Source organism: Nelumbo lutea, chromosome 1, assembly GCF_056320005.1.
Source record: "Nelumbo lutea isolate HS-2025 chromosome 1, American lotus-T2T, whole genome shotgun sequence".
NCBI classification, from domain to species: domain Eukaryota; kingdom Viridiplantae; phylum Streptophyta; class Magnoliopsida; order Proteales; family Nelumbonaceae; genus Nelumbo; species Nelumbo lutea.
In genome coordinates this window covers 5,672,755-5,692,651 of record NC_142684.1, presented here as the reverse complement: position 1 = coordinate 5,692,651, position 19,897 = coordinate 5,672,755, and the positions used below count along the sequence as shown (strand labels likewise).

At 41.2% G+C, this 19,897-nt stretch overlaps 1 protein-coding gene across 6 annotated transcripts in view; it reads left to right on the top strand.

Annotated features, from left to right (window-relative positions):
- The window catches only part of LOC148873312 (AMP-dependent synthetase and ligase family protein), a 132,329-nt gene that overhangs the window by 40,218 nt on the left and 72,214 nt on the right, over positions 1-19,897 (top strand). For all 6 annotated transcript variants that reach the window (XR_016104670.1, XR_016104671.1, XM_088962974.1 and 3 more), the window contains one exon: positions 7,846-8,519. Coding sequence is in view for 4 of the 6 variants with exons in the window: in XM_088962974.1 (XP_088819100.1) it covers positions 7,846-8,519 (674 nt within the window). In the remaining 2 variants the exon portion in view is untranslated. The remainder of the gene's footprint in view (positions 1-7,845; positions 8,520-19,897) is intronic.

Sequence of the window (19,897 nt, the reverse complement as noted above, 5' to 3'; positions counted from 1 at the left end):
GCTGCCTGCAGTTGATAAATTTTGGCATAGTGTCCCAATTCTGAATATGTAGACATTGCTTGTTCCTAGATTTCATTTGCAGTTTTAGCCCACATGAAATTCTTCCTGATTTGAGGTTGCATGGAAACCAAGAGCCAGGACATAACAATACTGTTCTCCTGATTCCATATATCATATTCAGCACTCCCATAGGATGGTTCTTTTATCCTCCCATTAATATAGCCTATCTTCCCCCTTGCAGTGATGTATAATTTGATCCCTCTTGACCATTCTAGGTAATTTAAACCATCAAGAGGGACAACAACCATAGGAAAGGATAGGTCACTCCCACCCATTCCATTCAGCATTGATGAAACTCCAGATGTGGCTGAATCTTCACTGCCCATGATATCAGAATAAAAAATGGAAACAACAACCAAAAGAGTACAGCCGTACAAGGCTATTTCAGAGATAGGTCCTTCTGACCACCGGTTTCACTGAGAGCAAAAAAAAAAACAGATCACTGCTGTTGCAGTACAAGAACAGGTCCTTCTGACCTACAGTTTCACTGAGAACAAACAACAAACTGAACATTGCTGTTGCAGTACAAGAACAGGTCCTTCTGACCTACAGTTCCACTGAGAACAAACAACAAACTGAACACTGCTGTTGTAGTACAAGAACAGGTCCTTCTGACCTATAGTTCCACTGAGAACAAACAACAAACTGAACACTTCTGTTGTAGTACAGGAACAGGTTTGAATGACCTAATTGGTAGGCCTGATAGCTAACCAGTCAAGGAGATCAATAGGGTAGCCGAACAGTCAATCAATAAGATTAATATTGACCAGACAATCAATCGGCTGAACAGACCATCAACAGTCCACAATACCAACAAAAAAAGAGGTTTGAATACAGTTACTGTGTTAAGGAATACAGTCACTTAAATAGTTCATCAAACAGTAGGCAGTCGAACAGACAATAGTAGGGTAGCTGAACAATTCATCAAACAATAGGCAGCCGAACAGACAAGGATGATAGTACCTCTTTTAGTTTCAGGTGATAGTCTCCCTGTAAACCAGAACTCCTTCTACGAATCCTCAAACAATAGGCAGCCGAACAGAAGATGACCAATACTTCTTTTAGTTTCAGATGATAGCCTTTCTGAAGACATAACACCCTCTACAAACCTCAAACAATAGTCTCTCTACAGTTGAGTAGACAGGAGGAGCAACTTCTGGGCTGGAAGACGAAAAGACTCTGTAACTTCTGGGTCGAACTGATTTCACCAGATTAGGAGTTCGATTGGAGACAGCACTGGATGCAACAACAGTTAGCTTGACATCACCCTTCAGGCCTGGACGACTTGCTCTGATACCATGTTGAGCAAGAGCAAGTGAAGAGAGGAGAGGAGAAGAGAGAAGAGAGGTGAGTCGAGTGATTGAAAGCCCTCCAGAACTTAGGGGGCGAATGAATGAATTTATTATTTATACTAGTACAGTCGAACAATATAAACAGAAGAGAAATTACAACAGTACCCTTATGGTACTAAACCTGAATACATAAACAACTGTCAACAGTGTTCTTTCTTGTGCTTCCTTCTTGAAGGCCTTGATTCAACCTGCTGATAGTTTGGACTCTCCTTTTCTGTTAAGGAGGTTTGGTGCAACTCCACGAATTGGAGGCTTCTGTTTGGAGGTCTTTTTGGAAAAAATAAATACTTATGATCTCCTTCAAAGGGAAAGACCTAACTAGTGTTTATCCCCTCATTGGTGTATTTTGTGTAAGGCTAATGGATAAGCTTGCTTTCACTTATTAATCTCTTGCCCAGTTGCTAGTTTTATTTGGGAATGGTATTTCTCATTGTTTTGGTGTAGGTGGTTTCCTCTGCCTAATGTGCAGAGTTTGTTTTCCACTACCTTCTTTAGGTAGCCTAAGAAAAGGAGAGAAGTGTTGTGGAAGTGTGTAAGGGCTGCGGTAAGCTAGACCATTTGGGAGGAGATGAACTCAAGAATTTTTTCAGATAAAGAAAGAAGCAAAGAGGCAATTATTGAGACTATTATGGTTAGAGTGATCCATTGGGTGAAGTCCTTGGAGCTTGTTAGATTGAAGTCTTTGTATGTATGAGCATTCGGCTGATAAGAGTTCTTATTAGCCTATACTTAAGTTTAAGTTGTCCTGTACTGGGCTTTTGTTAATGGGCCTAATCCTATTTAATGTTTTAAGTTGTCTGGGTGTCCCATCACTAATCAGGGGCATTCTAGTAACTTCCTGTATCATTGTACTACACCATAATATAAATAATAGTACTGTCGACTGAGCAGTGCAGTTCGACATTCCAGCATCTCTTCTTCTTCTTCTTCTTCTTCTCTTTTCTGCTACTTCGGCTACAGTAATTTAGCTTTCATGGTATCAGAGCATTAGCTTCTTCCTGATTTCAGCCGGCACACACTCTCTCCTCTTGCTGTCTTTTCATCTTCTCTCTTCCTTTTCTGGGTTGCTGTAGTGAAGACCTAGGGGTGTAAGAGAGTAAAGCAAGTTCGAACCTAGGGTTTCTCTTGGTTGTAGGACTCAAGGGAAGTAAGACCCAGTAGTAGATGTCCTACTAGGTTATTTCCAGCAAATAGTAGCTATTTGGCTACTAAGAGAGGTCTGTGTAGGACAGACCTAGTTGAGGACTGATTTCAGCAGTCCTAGCACTAGCCGAAAGGGGCTTAGCTACTTCTACAGTTGCAGCTTCGGTGCTCCAGCAAGACTCGCACAGACTTAGCTTCTTCTGCAGAGCCCACTGTTCACTTGCTACTGTTGCAGCCTCGAACTGTTCACTCACTACTGTACCCGAACTGTTGCAGTTTTTGGTTCAGCCCAAGTCTATCTAGTGTTCTACCAGCACTGTGAACACTTCTACCATCATAGCAATGTGGCAAACAGCTCCAAGTTCAGGGTGGTTATCAGTCCGAAACCCCTCACCACTGCTGTGAGATTACCTAGGGAGCTGCCAGCTCCAGATTGTTCAGCACTGTGAACCCTAGTTGAGGACTGATGTCAGCAGTCCTAGTATTGGCCGCAAGGAAGGGCACTCTCTTTACAGTTGCAGTACTCAAAGTTCAAGTGGAGTCTGCATAGCACAATAGTTGAGAACCCTTAGCTTCAGGTCAGTTACCAGCCCAGAACTCCTTGCTTGCTGTTGTAACTGAACTGTTTCAGAACTGTGACAGTCTCGGCAAGTCTGAAACTGTGTCGAGTGCTGTCAGAACCTGCTGTGATCATTTCAGCTAATCAGATCTGCTCCAGAACTGGTTCAGAACCTTCAGAACTGCTTCGGCTAGTCTCAATCAGTGTCACCTACACAGTGGCTGCAGTCAAGGTGTCTTCAATACCCAGAGATGTTTCTTCTAGAGATAACAGGCCTGCGGCAAGTGGGAATTTTGTCGCCAGCAACAATGATGATAACTCACAAAATACACCAACAGTGTCTTCTTCTCCTATGGGACAGGTTGCTGATTCCTTTGGAATTGGTACATTGGGCTTCACTGCTAGTGAGGTTGAGATCCTTAGTAGGGCATTAGCCCGTCTAAGAAATAATTCTTTTGCTTCTACATCTCTTGCTAGATCAGGAACAACCTCTGCCTTCAGTGCCACTGGCTCTATTGACTCTACTTCTTGGGTTATTGATTCCGGTGCTACTGACCATATGACACAATTGTCTTCCCTATTCTCTTCATATAATTTGTTGTCTGGTCAGGATAAGATGAGAGTTGCTGACGGGTCTTTCTCCACTATCTCTGGAAAGGGAATTGTTGACCTAAGCAAGGACCTCTCTCTTAAATCAGTTTTACATGTTCCCAGTCTTACCTCAAATCTCTTGTCTGTTTCAAAACTTACCAAAAATTTGAACTGTAGTATAACCTTTTTTCCTACTCATTTTATCTTCCAGGACAGATTGACAAGGAGAACGATTGGGTGCGGTCATGAGTATGGAGGCCCCTACTACCTTGATGCAGACATCGGCTCAGCCTTACAAGCATCTGCTGCTAGTAATCCGGAAAGTGTGGAGTCAATAGCTAAGCTGCATCTTTGACATGCTAGGCTAGGTCATGTGTCTTTCTCCTCATTAGAAATGTTGTTTCCCGAATTGTTTAAGGGCATTCCAAGTCAGAGTCTAACCCATGAAGTATGTCAAATGTCAAAACAATGTAGAACTGTGTATCCAATTTCCAGCAATGAAATTTGTGCTCCTTTTGATTTGGTTCATTCTGATGTCTGGGGCCCTTCACCCATTGTTTCCTTTGATGGCTTCCGGTACTTTATCAGTTTTATTGACCACTACTCTCGTTGTACATGGATCTAACTATTAAAAGGACGGGATGAAGTACCACAGATAACCATGGCATTTTGCAAGATGATTGAAACACAGTTTAATAAGAAGATTAAGCAATTCAGGGCAGACAATGCTGCTGAATACTTTGAAAAATCCTTGAACTTATTCCTGGAAGATGCTGGCATACTACATCAGTCATCCTGTGCTTATACTCCTCAGCAGAATGGGGTTGCTGAGCACAAGAATAGACATCTATTGGAGACAGCTCGAGCCTTACTATTGGAGACATCTGTTGGGTATGAAAACCCCTTTCTCTGTTTTGTGCCCCATTCTTCCAGACTTTCCCCTTCCTCCTCGGGTCTTTGGCTGTATATGTTTCATACATGTGAAGGATCCAAAGAAGACTAAGCTGGATCCTAAGGCTACAAAGGGAATATTCTTGGGGTACTCTCCTACACAAAAGGGTTACAAGTGTTATGACCCTGTCTCCAAGAGAAAGTATGTCACCAGAGATGTGGTGTTCTTTGAGTCTCAACCCTATTTTCAGTCTTCTCAGAATCCTCTTCAGGGGGAGACTAGTGGGATGGAAGAGGATTCTCGTTCTCCCTCCTTTTTTGTTCCCCTATCTGCCTCGGGTCTTCCATCCTCTCCTCCTACTCCTTGTTGTGACATTCCGGGTCAACCCAGTGAGGCTCCCACTGTGCCGGTTACCTCTCCTGATGCTGCAGATGTTCTTGAAGGCTCCAGTAGGCAATAAAAAGAGATACTTACATACAACAGAAGAAAAATGGGTCATCAACCTCATGACAGCAACCAGTTGGACTCGGATCAATCTGTCTCTACAATCCAAGGTAATTTCAACTCTCATACTTCTGATTTGGATCTTCCTATTGCTCTCCGTAAGCCTATCCACTCTTGCACCATCCGGCACCCCATTGTTGATTTTGTTTCTTACTCACATTTATCTCCTGCCTATCACTCCTTTGTGTATGCTCTTTCCTCTGTGTGTGTTCCTTCTAGGTACTCAGAGGCTGTGTCTGATCCAAGGTGGAAAGAAGCTATGAATGAAGAGATGAAAGCCCTAATGAAAGCAAGAACTTGGGAATTAGTGGATCTGCCAGAGGGGAAGACCACTGTTGGGTGCAAGTGGGTGTTTACTGTAAAGCACAGGGAGGACGGGTCCATTGAAAGGTACAAGGCCAGACTTGTGGCAAAGGGGTTTACTCAGAAAGAAGGGATTGACTACAAGGAAACCTTTGCCCCGGTAGAAAAGCTCAACACAATTCGGGTTCTATTGTCACTAGCAGCAAATTTTTCGTGGGAACTTCATCAGCTGGATGTGAAGAATGCCTTCTTAAATGGTGACCTTCATGAAGAGGTATTTATGGAACCTCCACCAGGCTATGACTTTAGTAGAAAGGTGTGCAAACTGAGGAAAGCATTATATGGGTTGAAGCAATCTCCCCGTGCATGGTTTGAGAGGCTTTGTGGGGCCATGAAGAAAGTGGGGTACACTCAGAGTGGTGCAGACCATACCTTGTTCATAAGGAGACAGGATAGCAAACTTACTGCACTCATTGTTTATGTGGATGATATGGTAATTACCGGGAATGACTTGGAAGAGATAAAAAGACTGAAGGAGTTTCTAGCTTCTGAATTTGAGATCAAAGACTTGGGTCATTTGAGATATTTTCTTAGGATTGAAGTTGCCAGGTCAAGAGAGGGAATCTACATATGTCAGCGGAAGTATGTTCTTGACCTCCTAGAGGAAACATGCATGATGGGGTGCAGGCTAGCAGATACTCCAATGGAACAGAACCATGGCCTGCAGGAATCAGTAGGGGAGGACTATTGTGATAAAGAGAGATACCAAAAATTGGTAGGGAAGCTGATATACTTATCCCTCACTCGGCCAGATATTGCTTATGCTGTGCATGTTGTCAGTCAATTTATGCACTCTCCAAAGATTCCTCATATGAAAGCAGTTGAAAGGATTCTCAGGTACTTGAAGACTTGCCTAGGGAAGGGAATTTTCTTCAGGAAAAACAATAGAATTGAAATTGAAGCCTACACTGATGCAGATTGGGTTGGGTCTGTTGGAGACAGGAAGTCAACCTCGGGTTACTGTACATTTGTGGGAGGAAACCTGGTCACATGGCACAGTAAGAAGCAGAATGTAGTGGCTAGATCAAGTGCAGAAGCAGAGTATCGAGCTATGGCCCACGGGGTTGCTGAACTCTTATGGCTCAGAACTCTTCTTAATGAACTTGGCATTAAGGCTGAAGGTCCTCTTAGGCTGTATTGTGACAATAAAGCTGCCATCAACATTGCCAACAATCCCGTGCAGCATGACAAGACAAAACATATTGAGATTGATCGGCACCTTGTTAGAGAAAGAATTGTTTTGGGTGAACTCTGTGTGCCTTATACTCCATCTGAGATGCAAATTGCGGATGTACTGACTAAAGGGCTGGCAGCAGCAAAGTTTAGGGACATGCTTGGCGAGCTAAACATGATTGATATCCATGCTTAGCTTGAGGGGGAGTGTTGGATTGAAGTCTTTGTATGTATGAGTATTCGGCTGATAAGAGTTCTTATTAGCCTATACTTAAGTTTAAGTTGTCCTGTACTGGGCCTTTGTTAATGGGCCTAATCCTGTTTAATGTTTTAAGTTGTCTGGGTGTCCCATCACTAATCAGGGGCATTCTAGTAACTTCCTGTATCATTGTACTACACCATAATATAAATAATAGTACTGTCGACTGAGCAGTGCAGTTCGACATTCCAGCATCTCTTCTTCTTCTTCTTCTTCTCTTTTCTGCTACTTCGGCTACAGGAATTTAGCTTTCAGAGCTTTTTGCTGTTTTTTTTTTTTCTAATGATTTTTTGAGAAATTGGAAGTGGCTAACTCAGAGTCTCACAAGGCCATTGCAAGCCCCCTTTGGGTTCTTCCCGCCAGTGGCTATATTAAATGAAATTTTGATGGGAGTAGTGGTGGAAACCCAGGCCCTTCTAGTATTCTGGTCCAGTAGGAGTGGATGACTCACTGAGGGCTGAGGTTCTGGCTGTTATGGAGGGAGTGAGGGCAAAAGAAATGAACTTGAGTAAACTGGTAATAAAAGGTGTTCAAAGCTGGTGGTGGATTGGCTGCAAAAGGAAGGAATGGGTTTCGGGTTCTTTAATGGTGAGAAGAAGTTCAAGTGGTTGACACAGAATATGAACGTGAAAGTTAACTGGGTCAAACAAAACTGTTAATGTTTTTGTTGATGTGATTGCAAAACATGGGGTGAGGAGAAGTCAATTATTTTGGGTTCAGTTGTAACTGATAGTTGGTTGTTGTTCATCGAGGAGAGTTAATAAAGTTTACCTCCCCTCTTCTTGTAATCTTACAGTTTAAAATCAATGAAAATTTTCTGTTACTGAGAAAACTGAAATTGCTGTTTTGTACAATTATACCATTTAGCCCTATTAACTTCTTGGGATCAATACCAGAATTTTATAAGATCAAAATTTTCTGTAACTTGTTTATTCTCTTTTCCTAACAGGCTTTCTGTGAGGCCTTGATGGTTGAAAAGGTAATGGACAATGATGATTTCTTCATGATGGGTGGCAATTCAATTACTGCAGCACAAGTTGCTCATACGCTGGGAATTGATATGAGGTTGTTATATGTCTTTCCAAGCCCATCAAAGCTTCAATATGTTATTGTAGAGAGGGAAAGGCTGTATAAGGATGATATGAGCATTAGCCATGATTGGGAAGAAAATTCAAAAGCACAAAAGCATAGCTTTCTTCAGTCATTTGATTCATCTATCTCTGGTCCCTCCATCTCTAAGTCACCTGAAAGGCCATTGCAAGTTCTTTCTGGACATAACGACAGTTCTGTTAGTTCTAAATATTTGAAAGTGGATTCATTAAATTCAAGTATCCTTTCAGAGAAGAGATGCTCATGGATTTCCAACCTTGATGTATCCACAGCATGTTCATTCAGCCGTTGTAACATGGTGATGCCTGAAGGGGAATATGAAGTTAAGGATCAGTGTCAAGCAAGCTGGTCAGTTGAGATCCCAAGAAATGGAAAGGGGTATTTGCATGAACTGTGGCGAGTTCATCTGGAATCTTGTGTTGATGCGTCACCACTAGTTGTTATCCATGGTGGCCATATGTACTTATTTATTGGATCTCACTCACATATATTTGTCTGTGTTGATGCCATGAGGTGAGGATTTTTTTCGGAGTTTTGTTATTCATTTGTTAGACTTAATTTGGAAATGATATTTTCCTTTGGAGCTATTAACAGATGTTTTATGCATTATTCATTTTTATCACTACAGAGAGACTGGTGTCACTTGGTCCCTACAAACTTAATGTAGTTGTTTGTTTTTATGAATCCAACTGGCTTAAAATTGAAGTAATGGCCAAGGAACAAATGTGAAAATTAAGGAGTTGTTGGGCATTCAGGTGGCGTTTGATAAAACTGAATTCTGATATCTAAAAAGCAACAATCTATTTGTGATTTTAAAGTCTGGATGGCTAGAATTTGCTTTTTGGCTTTTCTATACCTTTGAATCTAGTTGAACCGTTTGAATATCTGAATGCTGTAATATCTGAAAATAAATTGTTTTACAAATTTACCCATCTGAAATTATTTGTTTTGTAAACCTGAATGCTGTAACATCTGAAATGCATCTACTTTTTAGCTTGTATGTAATAAATATTGTTTATGGTTTTTTTTTTTTTGAGTTTTATATGTTTAGTCCCTGCAAATTTACCATTATATGTCAACATAAGTACTACATACTTGAGTAAGGGCAATCATTACAATCAGGATAAAATAACATAAATATAATGATTATGTACTAAACCACATGACAAATAAAAGATGCATGTGACAGCTAATTATGATCCTTCCTCATGAGTGTCCTATGAAGGCTCTCCTCAATAAATGTTGTTAATTATGAGGCTCATTATCAACTCATCAACTCAATAGAAATTTTATGTTTGTTCCATAGTGGGCATGGTAGGAAAACTCTCCCATTGTTTTCTAATGTCCTTGCCCTATGGATGAAGGTGTGATAAACTCAAAAATGGATATCTATCTTTTGACAATGACAGACCAATTTGGGTTTTCAGGTGGAACCTTAGGGAGTTAGAAATTCCCCAGGTATCTAATATGTTAAATATCTTAGAAGGGGTGGTCTTTGACATTTCTAAGGGGGATGGTCGTTTGTGGGCCCCCACTCTTTTTTCAATTCGTTGGTAACCTCTATCCCCTCTCTACTTTCTTTTCCTATGAAGTGTGGTATGCCCCCATACCCCCTAAAATTGCTGCCTTCTCTTGGGAAGTCTTCCTTGGAAGCATCAGTACTCTTGATCTTTTATGTAAGAAAAGACCTTGTTGGTTTCTCTATCCAAGCTGGTGTATCTTATGCAAATCTAATGGTGAGACTGCATTCCACTTACTAATCTCCTGTCCATTTGCTTGCTGTATTTGGGATTAGTTTCTTGCTTGTTTTGGATGCAGGTGGATCCCCCTGTTAGTTTGGATAGGTTGTTTCGAGATCTAATTTTAGATGCCAGAAGAGGAGGTTATCTGGAAGTGTACAAGGGCAGTGATGTTGTGGACGCTGTGGGAGGAGATGAACCTAACATTTGAAGGAAAAGAAAAAAAGTAAGGAGGCTGTTATCAAAACCATCACAGTAAGGGTAGCACACCGGTAAAGACTTTGGACCTTTTTTCAGACTTCAGAATGGACGACTTCTTTAGGAACTAGGGTGCAATTGCAAGCTCTTCACATAAGTAACCAAAGGCGAAGAAGGATTGGTCACCACCACCTAGTGGTTGGCTGAAATTGAACTTTGATAGGAGTAGTTTGGGAAATCCAGGTCTGTTTGGAGTTGGGGGAATAGTTAGAGATGATAAGGGGAATATAATTGCTTTATTTTCAGGGCCTATTGGGCAAAATGGCTCTATTCGAGCAGAGCTAATGGCTGCAGTGATTAGATTGCAAAAAGCAAAGGAAGTGGGTTGTGATAAACTAGTTGTTGAAGGTGACTCCAAAGTAATTATAAGCTAGCTATTGGATGGAAGTAAAGCTAATTGTGTTACAGAAATGAAATCAGAATGTTTAATGGGATATCAAGACATATGCAAATAAAAATACAATGGGTACGAAGGTCGCAAATGGCTTGGCTGATGGTTTAGCAAAGCAAGGGGCTACTTGACATCAGCTGCATTGGGCTCAATTGTAAGATCTGAATTGGGGTGGGATAGCAGGGGCTATGCTCACACTCTATATTTGTATTGTGTGGTGATTCGTGGGGATTGGGAGAGAGAGAGAGAGAGAGAGGAAAAAAAGTCACTACTGGCTGCCACCAGTTTTCTATTTATATTAAATTCATAAAAGAATCAGAAATTTCAAGTATACCCCTGGCGGCAGATCCTAGAATCCGAATAATAAGAAAAAAGAAGAAAAAAACAAGTAACTGTAACTGTCCAACAGCCTATTAACAGCAGCTATAAAGTAACAATTAAGTAAGCCTTACAACACTCCCCCTCAAGTTGGGCTGAAGATGTCTATCATGCCCAGGTTGTCACATAACTCATTGTGCCGTGAGCATGGAAGCCCCTTTGTAAGGACATCAGCAAGTTGTTCCTTGGAGTTGACATAAGGGATGCAGATTTCCCTTTTTTCCAGTTTCTCCCTTATGAAGTGTTTATCCACCTCAATGTGCTTGGTCCTCTCATGTAGGACTGGGTTGCTGGCGATGTTTATTGCAGCCTTGTTGTCACAGTATAGGACTATGAACAACAACTCCAAGCTCCCCTAGAAGGTTCTTTAGCCAAAGGACTTCAACCACCCCATGTGCCATAGCTCTATATTCAGCTCCAGCACTTGACCTTACTAACACACTTTGCTTCTTGCTCTTCCAGGTCACCAGATTTCCTCCCACAAATGTGCAATACCCACTAGTGGACTTTCTATCATCCACAACTCCTGCCCAATCAGCATCTGTAAAGACTTCCACCTTTAGGTGATTGTGTTTACTTTATAGTAGGCCTGTTCCTGGATATTTCTTCTAGTATCTAAGGACTCTCTCTGCTGCCTCCATGTGTGGCTTCTTAGGAGAGTGCATAAACTGGCTCAGGACCCCAATGGAATAGGCAATGTTTGGATGGGTCATGGACAGATAAATTAGCTTTCCCACTAACCTTCGAAACTGCTTCACATCTTTCAAAGGTTCACCAACACAGTCACCTAGCTTGTGGTCCACATCCATAGGAGTATCTGCCGGCCTTGCACCTAACTTACCCATATCCCGTAATAGATCAAGGGTGTATTTCCTTTGAGAGACAAAGATACCCTTTTCTGAGCGGGCAACTTCAATCCCAAGGAAATACTTCAGGAGGCCTAGATCTTTCACTTCAAATTTAGATGCAAGGAATTGTTTCAAGTTCTGTATCTCTGAGCTCCAACTTCCTGTAATGATGATATCGTCTACATACACTATCAATACAGGAGCTTGTTCCTGACATCTCTTCACAAAAAGTGTATGACCAGACTGACATTGTTTGAATCCCATCTCTTGAACTGCCATGTGAAACTTACTGAACCAGGCTCTGGGAAACTGTTTTAAGCCATAGAGAGACTTTCGTAGCTTGCACACCTTATTTTCACTTCCCTTGGCACAAAATTTAGGAGGTTGAACCATGTATACCTCTTCTTCTAAGTCACCATTCAGGAAAGCATTCTTTATGTCCAGTTGATGCAATTCCCAGTCAAGATTAGCAGCTAAGGAGAGGAGAACCCTAATTGAGTTCATCTTAGCCACTGGGGCAAAAGTTTCATCATAGTCGACCCCGTATACTTGTGTGTACCCTTTGGCTCCTAATCTTTCTTTGTACCTTTCATCTGTTCCATCTGCCTTGTGCTTAATTGTGAACACCCATTTGCACCCCACGGGGTCTATCCCCTTTGGAGGATCCACCAATTCCCAAGTCTGATTTTTGTGGAGGGCATTAATCTCCTCCTTCATGGCATCTACCCATTCAGGGCATTTTAAGGCTTCTGCAACATTTTTGGGAACAAGGATGCAATCAACTGCCGATAGGAATGGGGTGCTTGGTAGTGCAGGACCTGACTCCTTTTCGTTGGGCAATGGGAATGTCAAGGTCATCCACAGTAGGAGTAGGGTTAGGGGGTGGACTTACCTCCTGGGAGTCTGATGATGTCAGTTGCTCAGTGTTTGGCTGCTCCATATCTTTATCACACCACTGATCTTTCCGAAGCGTACGTTGAAAGGCATGGAAGGGAGTAAGGTCCGGAATAGAAGGAAGAGATACCTGAACCTGCTTCTCCTTTTCCACACTACGATTCTCCCCCCGAGGAGGAGGGAAGAATGGCTCGGACTCAAAGAAGGACACATCCATAGACACAAAAAATTTACAACTAACTGGGTCAAAGCACCGATACCCTTTTTGAGAGGAGGGGTACCCCAGAAAGACACAAGGAATGGACCAAGGGTCTAACTTTCCTCGGGATGGAGACAAATCATGGATAAAGGCCCGACAACCAAAAACTCTCATGGGGATGGAAAATAAAGGAGACTGAGGATACAATAACTGATGAGGGGCCATGTAGTTCAGTACTCTGGAGGGCATGCGGTTGATGACATATGCAGCTGCAAGTATAGCATCCACCCAAAACCATTTTGGGACATTCATGTGTAACATCACCCCGCGGGCTACCTCAAGAAGGTGTCTGTTTTTCCTTTTTGCAACACCATTTTGTTGTGGTGTTCTGGCGCATGAGCTCCTATGAATAGATCCGTGGGAGGTGAAGAACTCATTGAGCTCCCCATGGAAGTATTCCTTCGCATTATCAGATTAGAAGATCTATATTTCAACATGGAACTGCGTAAACACCATCCTCTGGAAGTGTTTCACTATTTTTGGAACTTTGTCTCTGCTACGCATAGGAATTACCCATGTATAGCGAGAGTAATCATCGATCAATGTAATAAAGTACTTATTTCCACCCTCAGAGATTACATTTGTAGGCCCCCATACATCAGAATACACAACATGAAAAGGAACATTTGATCTTTTATTACTTGAGTGAAAAGTTGTTCTACAGTGTTTGCTCAACTGACACGTTTGACACACGAAATCTGACACTGAACATGACTTAAATAAAACTGGAAACAAAGATTTTATTATTTCGAAAGAAACATGACCTAAACGACTATGCCATAAGAAAATTTGACTCTTATTTGACTGACCTAAACGACTTTGTTGTCGAGAATGTAGAGACCATCCACTAGGTTTCCTCTACCAATCGTCCTCCCAGAAGTTAGATCTTGAAAAACACATGGGTCAGCAAAAAAGGTCACACTACAATTCAAGGAGCTTGTAATGCTACTAATTGAAAGCAAGTTTATGGGAAGCTGAGGGACATGCAATACACAATTCAGGTTAAGGCCATGGGGAAGGGATATTGATCCTTTGTCTGCAATGGAAGAAAAAGAGCCATCTGCAAGTCTCACTCTATCCCTTCCTAACAAAAGGCTATAAGACTGGAACAAGTTAGGCTTACCGGTCATGTGGTTGGAGGCCCCTGAGTCAATGATCCAAGGGGAATCTGTGGGAGTGACATGGAATGCAGAAGCCATATTACCTGAAGTAGATGCAAATGAAGTAGAGGGAGTACCAGTGACTGAGTTGTCCATTTGTCGCAAGGCCCTACCATAAGATTCTAGGTGCTATCTAAAGGAATTCATTATTCTCCTTGGGATTAGACTAATTAGGGTGTTCTCGGGTACCACTGGCATCTTGAGTATCTTGGGTTGCCACATGTGTTGTGCTCATTATCTTCAGATGACCTTTACCCTGTTCTTGATTCTTTGTTGCCCACTTGGGTTTCCCGTGGATGTCCCAACAAGTATCACGTGTATGTCGTGAACGCCTACAGTGGGTACAAAACAACTTATCTTTATCATCTGCCTTCTTAGGGTGACTTTTCTTTCCCGTGGAGCTATTATTCATTGCAACCAAGGCAACTTGTTGCTCCCCCTTAGCTGTAACCATCACATTCCGCCTGCTTTCTTTAGATTGGACAAGGGAGTATACCTCGTGAACCGTAGGCAACTCTTTGCTTCCTAGGATCTGCACCCTCAACGGTTCATATATGGGGTTCAGTCCCAACAAGAAAGCAAACACCCGTTGCTGAGAGACTAGCTTCCTGTAGGCCTTGGAATCATCATCGTGCTTCCACTCTATGGCCTGATAATGGTCCAATTCCTTCCATATGGAGGTAAGGGCTGAATAGTATGAAGACAAGCTATGGTTTCCCTGTTTACATGTTGAGGATTCAGCTTGCAACTGGTAAACCTTGGCGTAATGCCTTTGCTCAGAATAGGTAGTTCTGGCCTGTTCCCAGATCTCACTAGTGGTGTCTGCCCACATAAAATTCTTTTTCACATCAGGTTCCATGGCTGCGAGGAGCCAAGACATCACCATACTGTTTTCTTGGTCCCACCTATCGTGTTCAGCCGTCTCACCCTAGGGTTCTTTCACCCTTCCATTGATGTAACCAGCTTTACCCCTTGCCGTTACATAGAGTTTTACACTCTTAGCCCACTCCAGGTAGATCATACCGTTTAAAGGGGTAATTGGCATGGGAAAAACCATGTTTTCACCTCCCATACCCGCTGTTCTGCAGGTTTGTGTAGCCCCCGATGAAGTTAATTCATGACTTGCCATCGAATACTACTGAAAACCAGTCCAAATACCACCTAACAACACAGCCGCCACAATCAGAATGTGAGCAACTCAGGGTTTACTCCTAGAATGTGAGCAAAAGAACATTAAATACTGCTGAGAACAAAGGGAATACTGCTGAGAACAAGGGGTTCAGTCAACCCAACGTCCAAACAGAACAATAAACCAGTCCGGTAATCAGTTCAGCACCACCAATACAGACATTACAATCAGTTTGACTATAGTTCACACACTCTAACCATCCAACGTCCAAACAAATAACTATATAATCAAGGCATGAGCCCTACACACCATCGACCAAAGAAGGCTGAGACAAACTGAAACAAAAAACACACCTGTTCAGCACTTGTACGAAGGTGCTAATCTGAACTTGACTTCACAGCAACGAACAGAGGAGTCTGCACCAGCATCGCCCTTCTCTAACTAGGTTTTCTTGCTATTACGACCAAGAAAAAGAAATCACAAAGGCTGCCGCCAGAAACTGCTAGGGTTTCTGTAGAAACAGCCACGTCCAACCAATTTTTAAAAATAGGGCAGGAGGGATCATAGGTCTTCTTCAACCCAGAAAACCTGGCTCTGATACCATGTGGTGATTGGGAGAGAGAGAGAGAGAGAGAGAGAGAGAGAGAGAGAGAGAGAGAGAGAGGGGAAAAAAAGTCACTACTGGCTGCCGCCAATTTTCTATTTATATTAACTTCATAAAAGAATCAGAAATTACAAGTATGCCCCTGGTGGCATATCCTAAAATCAGAATAATAAGAAAAAAGAAGAAAAAAACAAGTAACTGTAACTGTCCAACAGCCTACTAACAGCAACTATAAAGTAACAATTAAGTAAGCCTTACAACAAATTGTAATTGGGATAAGGCATGAGTGGTGATAATGATGAAAGCTGCAACCTCTTGTTGTACTATTGTTTCTTTTCTCTAATAAAATTATGTTTTCTGTTGCTGATCAAGAACAAAAAAAAAAAAGATCTTGCCCTAAGGATTTCCATGTATTCAGCACCACAAGTACATCTACTAGAAAAATATTTTTGTGTCATTATTGTTAGACAATATATGCCCTTAGCTCCAATCAGACTGATGTACATGGACATTTATTTGTAAATGAATAAAGTACATTATTGTTTCATGTTGATATTGGTATGTTTTTTGTGAATTACCCCTTAAACTGGACATTTATGAGAGTCGTGTTAGTTTAGTATGTTCTCAGCTGTTGGATAGATTTGGGGAGTTTATCTTGCCAATGTTGACATTGATGTGCTGCCAAACAGTTGGAGCAGCTTGTCTTAGCTGCTAGGGTTAGACCCCAAGCACAGGCAGTGTGTGTTTGGAAGAAACACTGAACCCAGACCAATTTCCAGTCAGTGTTTTAAAAGGCGTGGGAGGCGTACGCCTAGAGGCATCCAAAATGCCTTGAGGCGTATGCTAGAGGTGCTAACACCTCTGAGGCGTACGCCTTAGGTGCAAGAGGCGTATGCCTCATGCGCTTTTTTCATGAGGCATGCTAGAGGTGTACGCCTCGTGCGTCTCATGCACATCTAATATAAAAAGACAAAAAAAAGAAAAAAGAAAAAAAAGGAAAGGAAGGGAAAGGAAAAGAAAGGGAAGGGAAAGAAAAAGAATGAGAAGAAAAAAAGAGAAAAGGAAAGGAAAGGGAAGAGAAGAAAAGATAAGGGGAAAGAAAGTGGTTTGCTCCCTGTCCCTTCGGCTGGGGGGCTTCGCTCCCTAGATCCCCCCACCCCCTTTTCGGTGCAACCCAATTTGTTTTTTTTTTTTGAGTTAGGGGGGTCTTGCTTTGCTTCGACAAGACCCCCCTTTCAACTAATGTTATGCATCTTTATTCTTCTTAATATAAACGATTTTTATTAAAAATAAAGAAAAAATGAGATCCCCCTTCCTCTTCATCCTCCTTCTAACCCCCTCCTCTTAAGGAGGCTTATGCCTCTTGCGTTCTTAACTACGCCTCACGCCTCTAGGTAGTGGAACGCTTCGCGTCGCACCTCTAAGTAGTAGAACGCTTCGCGTCACGCCTTCGCGTTTTAAAACATTGTTTCCGGTTATGCTTTGGACCTTGAAGATAGATGGGCAAAAGTGGAAAGTTACACAACCCCAGACTTGATTATGGTACTGCATTAGGTGTTGGACTGGGCTATCTTTGATGCGCCAATCAATGAGATCTATAGAAGCGAATATTAGGGTTTACACTCTGATGAAAACCTAAACTTCCGGTAGTGGATTTCAACTGTATTTGAAATCTGTTTTTGCAAAATGTATTTATATGTTATAGAATATTATTTTAGGAAAATGGTTTGCAAAAGGTTTTAATCCCGAGATCCATCTGAATAGAGAGTGTGAAACTGCACCTTGTAGCCAAGGGAGAGGTACTTCCTTGTCAGGTAGTGTTTTGATAATTATGGGTCGAGAGGTTAAGTGTAAGAGACCATTACTGGGCTGATTACCTGATGGTCTTTATCTCACTTAAGTCCATTATCCTTGGGTCTTCTTAGGGTGGCTAATCCAATGATCATTTATGTGTAAATGTTGGGCCCAGACTAAGCCCATGCTAATTGGCTCAGGGGTTCACTACTCTGAACAGTGAATTTGACTTAGTCTCTTACAAAGGTGGGGCTAGACTCTTATGGACTTTAGAGAGACCTTTATGGGCTCCCACACCATACAATATCAGGCCTAAAGTGGCTATGCAACACCTAGGGTTGTGAGCCTTTGAAAAAAATGGGCCTAAGGCCCAATATTAATAAGATTAATTAAGTTGTCAAGATCCTATCCTCTTAAGAGGATAAGGCTTATCTCTTAATAAAGTCAAGATCCAAATCAGATTTGGATAATCTCCTAATTAGATTAGGAGAGTGCTCCATAAGGAAATAAAAGAAGAAGAGGGCGAATAAGACTTAAACACTTCTCTTTCTTGTTCTCTCTTTTTTCTCTCTTGTCTCCTAAGAAACCCTAGAACGACCTGGGCTTTCAAGAATTGATTTTGATCAGTTTTCTTCTTTATTTTTGCAAGAAAAACTCAAAAGAATTTCAGGCTCAATTTCCCCACTCGATCCAAACAAGTTGGATAGCAGATTTGCTAAAATCAAGTGTTGCTGAATCAATTCTCTGTGCACTGCGCCATCTTCAGTAGGAGGCCGGTTTTAGGACTAATATTGGGTGTGAACTACCACCTTGGGAGCTCTGAGGATCCCTCATTTGCTAATGTTGTTCATTCATTCATTGCAATAAAATATCTTCTTAAAAGGCAATGAAAGCTATAAAATCATTATTTTTTATGTGAGAAATAAGAATTTCAGACCCTGACATAGACTTGTTCATGCTTGCCTTGAGGGGCGTGGTACAAAGGCAACTCATAGAATCAAGAATGCAATATGTTTTACATCACATTAGCTACTTGAAGCAATGCAATTAAGGAAAAAAAGAGATTGTGGATTTTACATGCTTGAAAATGGTTTATATGTTTGCTTTTATTTTTAAATTTTCATTTGAATACGCTTTACATGTTATGTTTATGTATTTTAATTTTAGGTAATAGGTTTTTTAAAACATTTATTTTAAAATTTAAGTTTATATTTTTTATTAACATTATGTTTAATATTTTTTGATATTTTCTGCATTTTTTTTTAAAAATTTTGGCATTTTTTTGAAATTTCTGATTTTTTTTTTGATTTTTAGCTTTTTTTTTTTTTGTAATTTTGTGCCTTGCACTTCAGGTGCAAATTGGCCCTTGCGCTTTTAAAACACTGCATTAGATTCATGACCACTCTCAATCACCCTCTACAAAGTTTGGTCCTGTAGGACACAAAAATGAGGAAAGAAAGTTATGCTACAATTCAAACTTTTTGTAATATTATTGATGGAAAGATGATTAATGGCAGGATTAGGGACATGTAACACAGAGGTTAGGGAGAAGTTTTGATGGACTGGAGCATTCTATTTTCAGGAAATGAGGATAGGAATCCATTTGCAACCCTGACCTTCTCCCTATTAGAACATATAGAATAACTAGAGAAAACAACAATATTACCTGTCATGTGATTGGATGCACTAGAATCAAGATTCCATGATGGCTCAAATGTGGAACGAGTAGATTAATGAAATGTAGATGCACTTATAGTTATACCTGAATAGGTAGATGAATCCATGGTAGGGGGCTCTCAAGATGATATGCTCTTAAACAAAGCATTCGCGGTTCTTCTTTGGGAATGGAAATCAATCTCTTAGAATTACTAGAAGCAGGAGCATTAAGGGTGACACTAGTGTGAGACTGTGTCTCAATGGATGCACTATGGGCTAGTCCACCTTTTTCTTCCCAAACTTACTAGGTCTGCCATGCAGTTTCCAGTAGTGCTCCTTGTCATGCAAATCTTTCCCATTCCTACAGTAAGAACACCTCATCTTGCCCCTGTCAACCTTTTCACTCTTTCTTTTCCTATCTTTACAAGGTGTAGGTATTAAAGCTGACCTCTTAACAGATGTAACACCATATTGCTGCATTATCATCCTCCTACTTTCCTCACACTGGAACTGGACTTGAGCATAAACATGCTGTAAATAAGGTAGCTTGTCCCTGCTTAGTATTTGAACTCTAACCAACTCTAACTACGGATTGAGACTTGCAAGGAACTAAAAAATATGAGTTCTTTCAACCTAGTTCTTATATGCCACAACATCAGTATTACAAGCCAGAGTATAAGAATCATAATAATCCAGTGCTTCCCACATTCCCTTTAGAGAAGCATATTAATATGCTAGGGTTTTATCTCCCTGTCTATGTTGGGAAATCTCTTGAGACAGA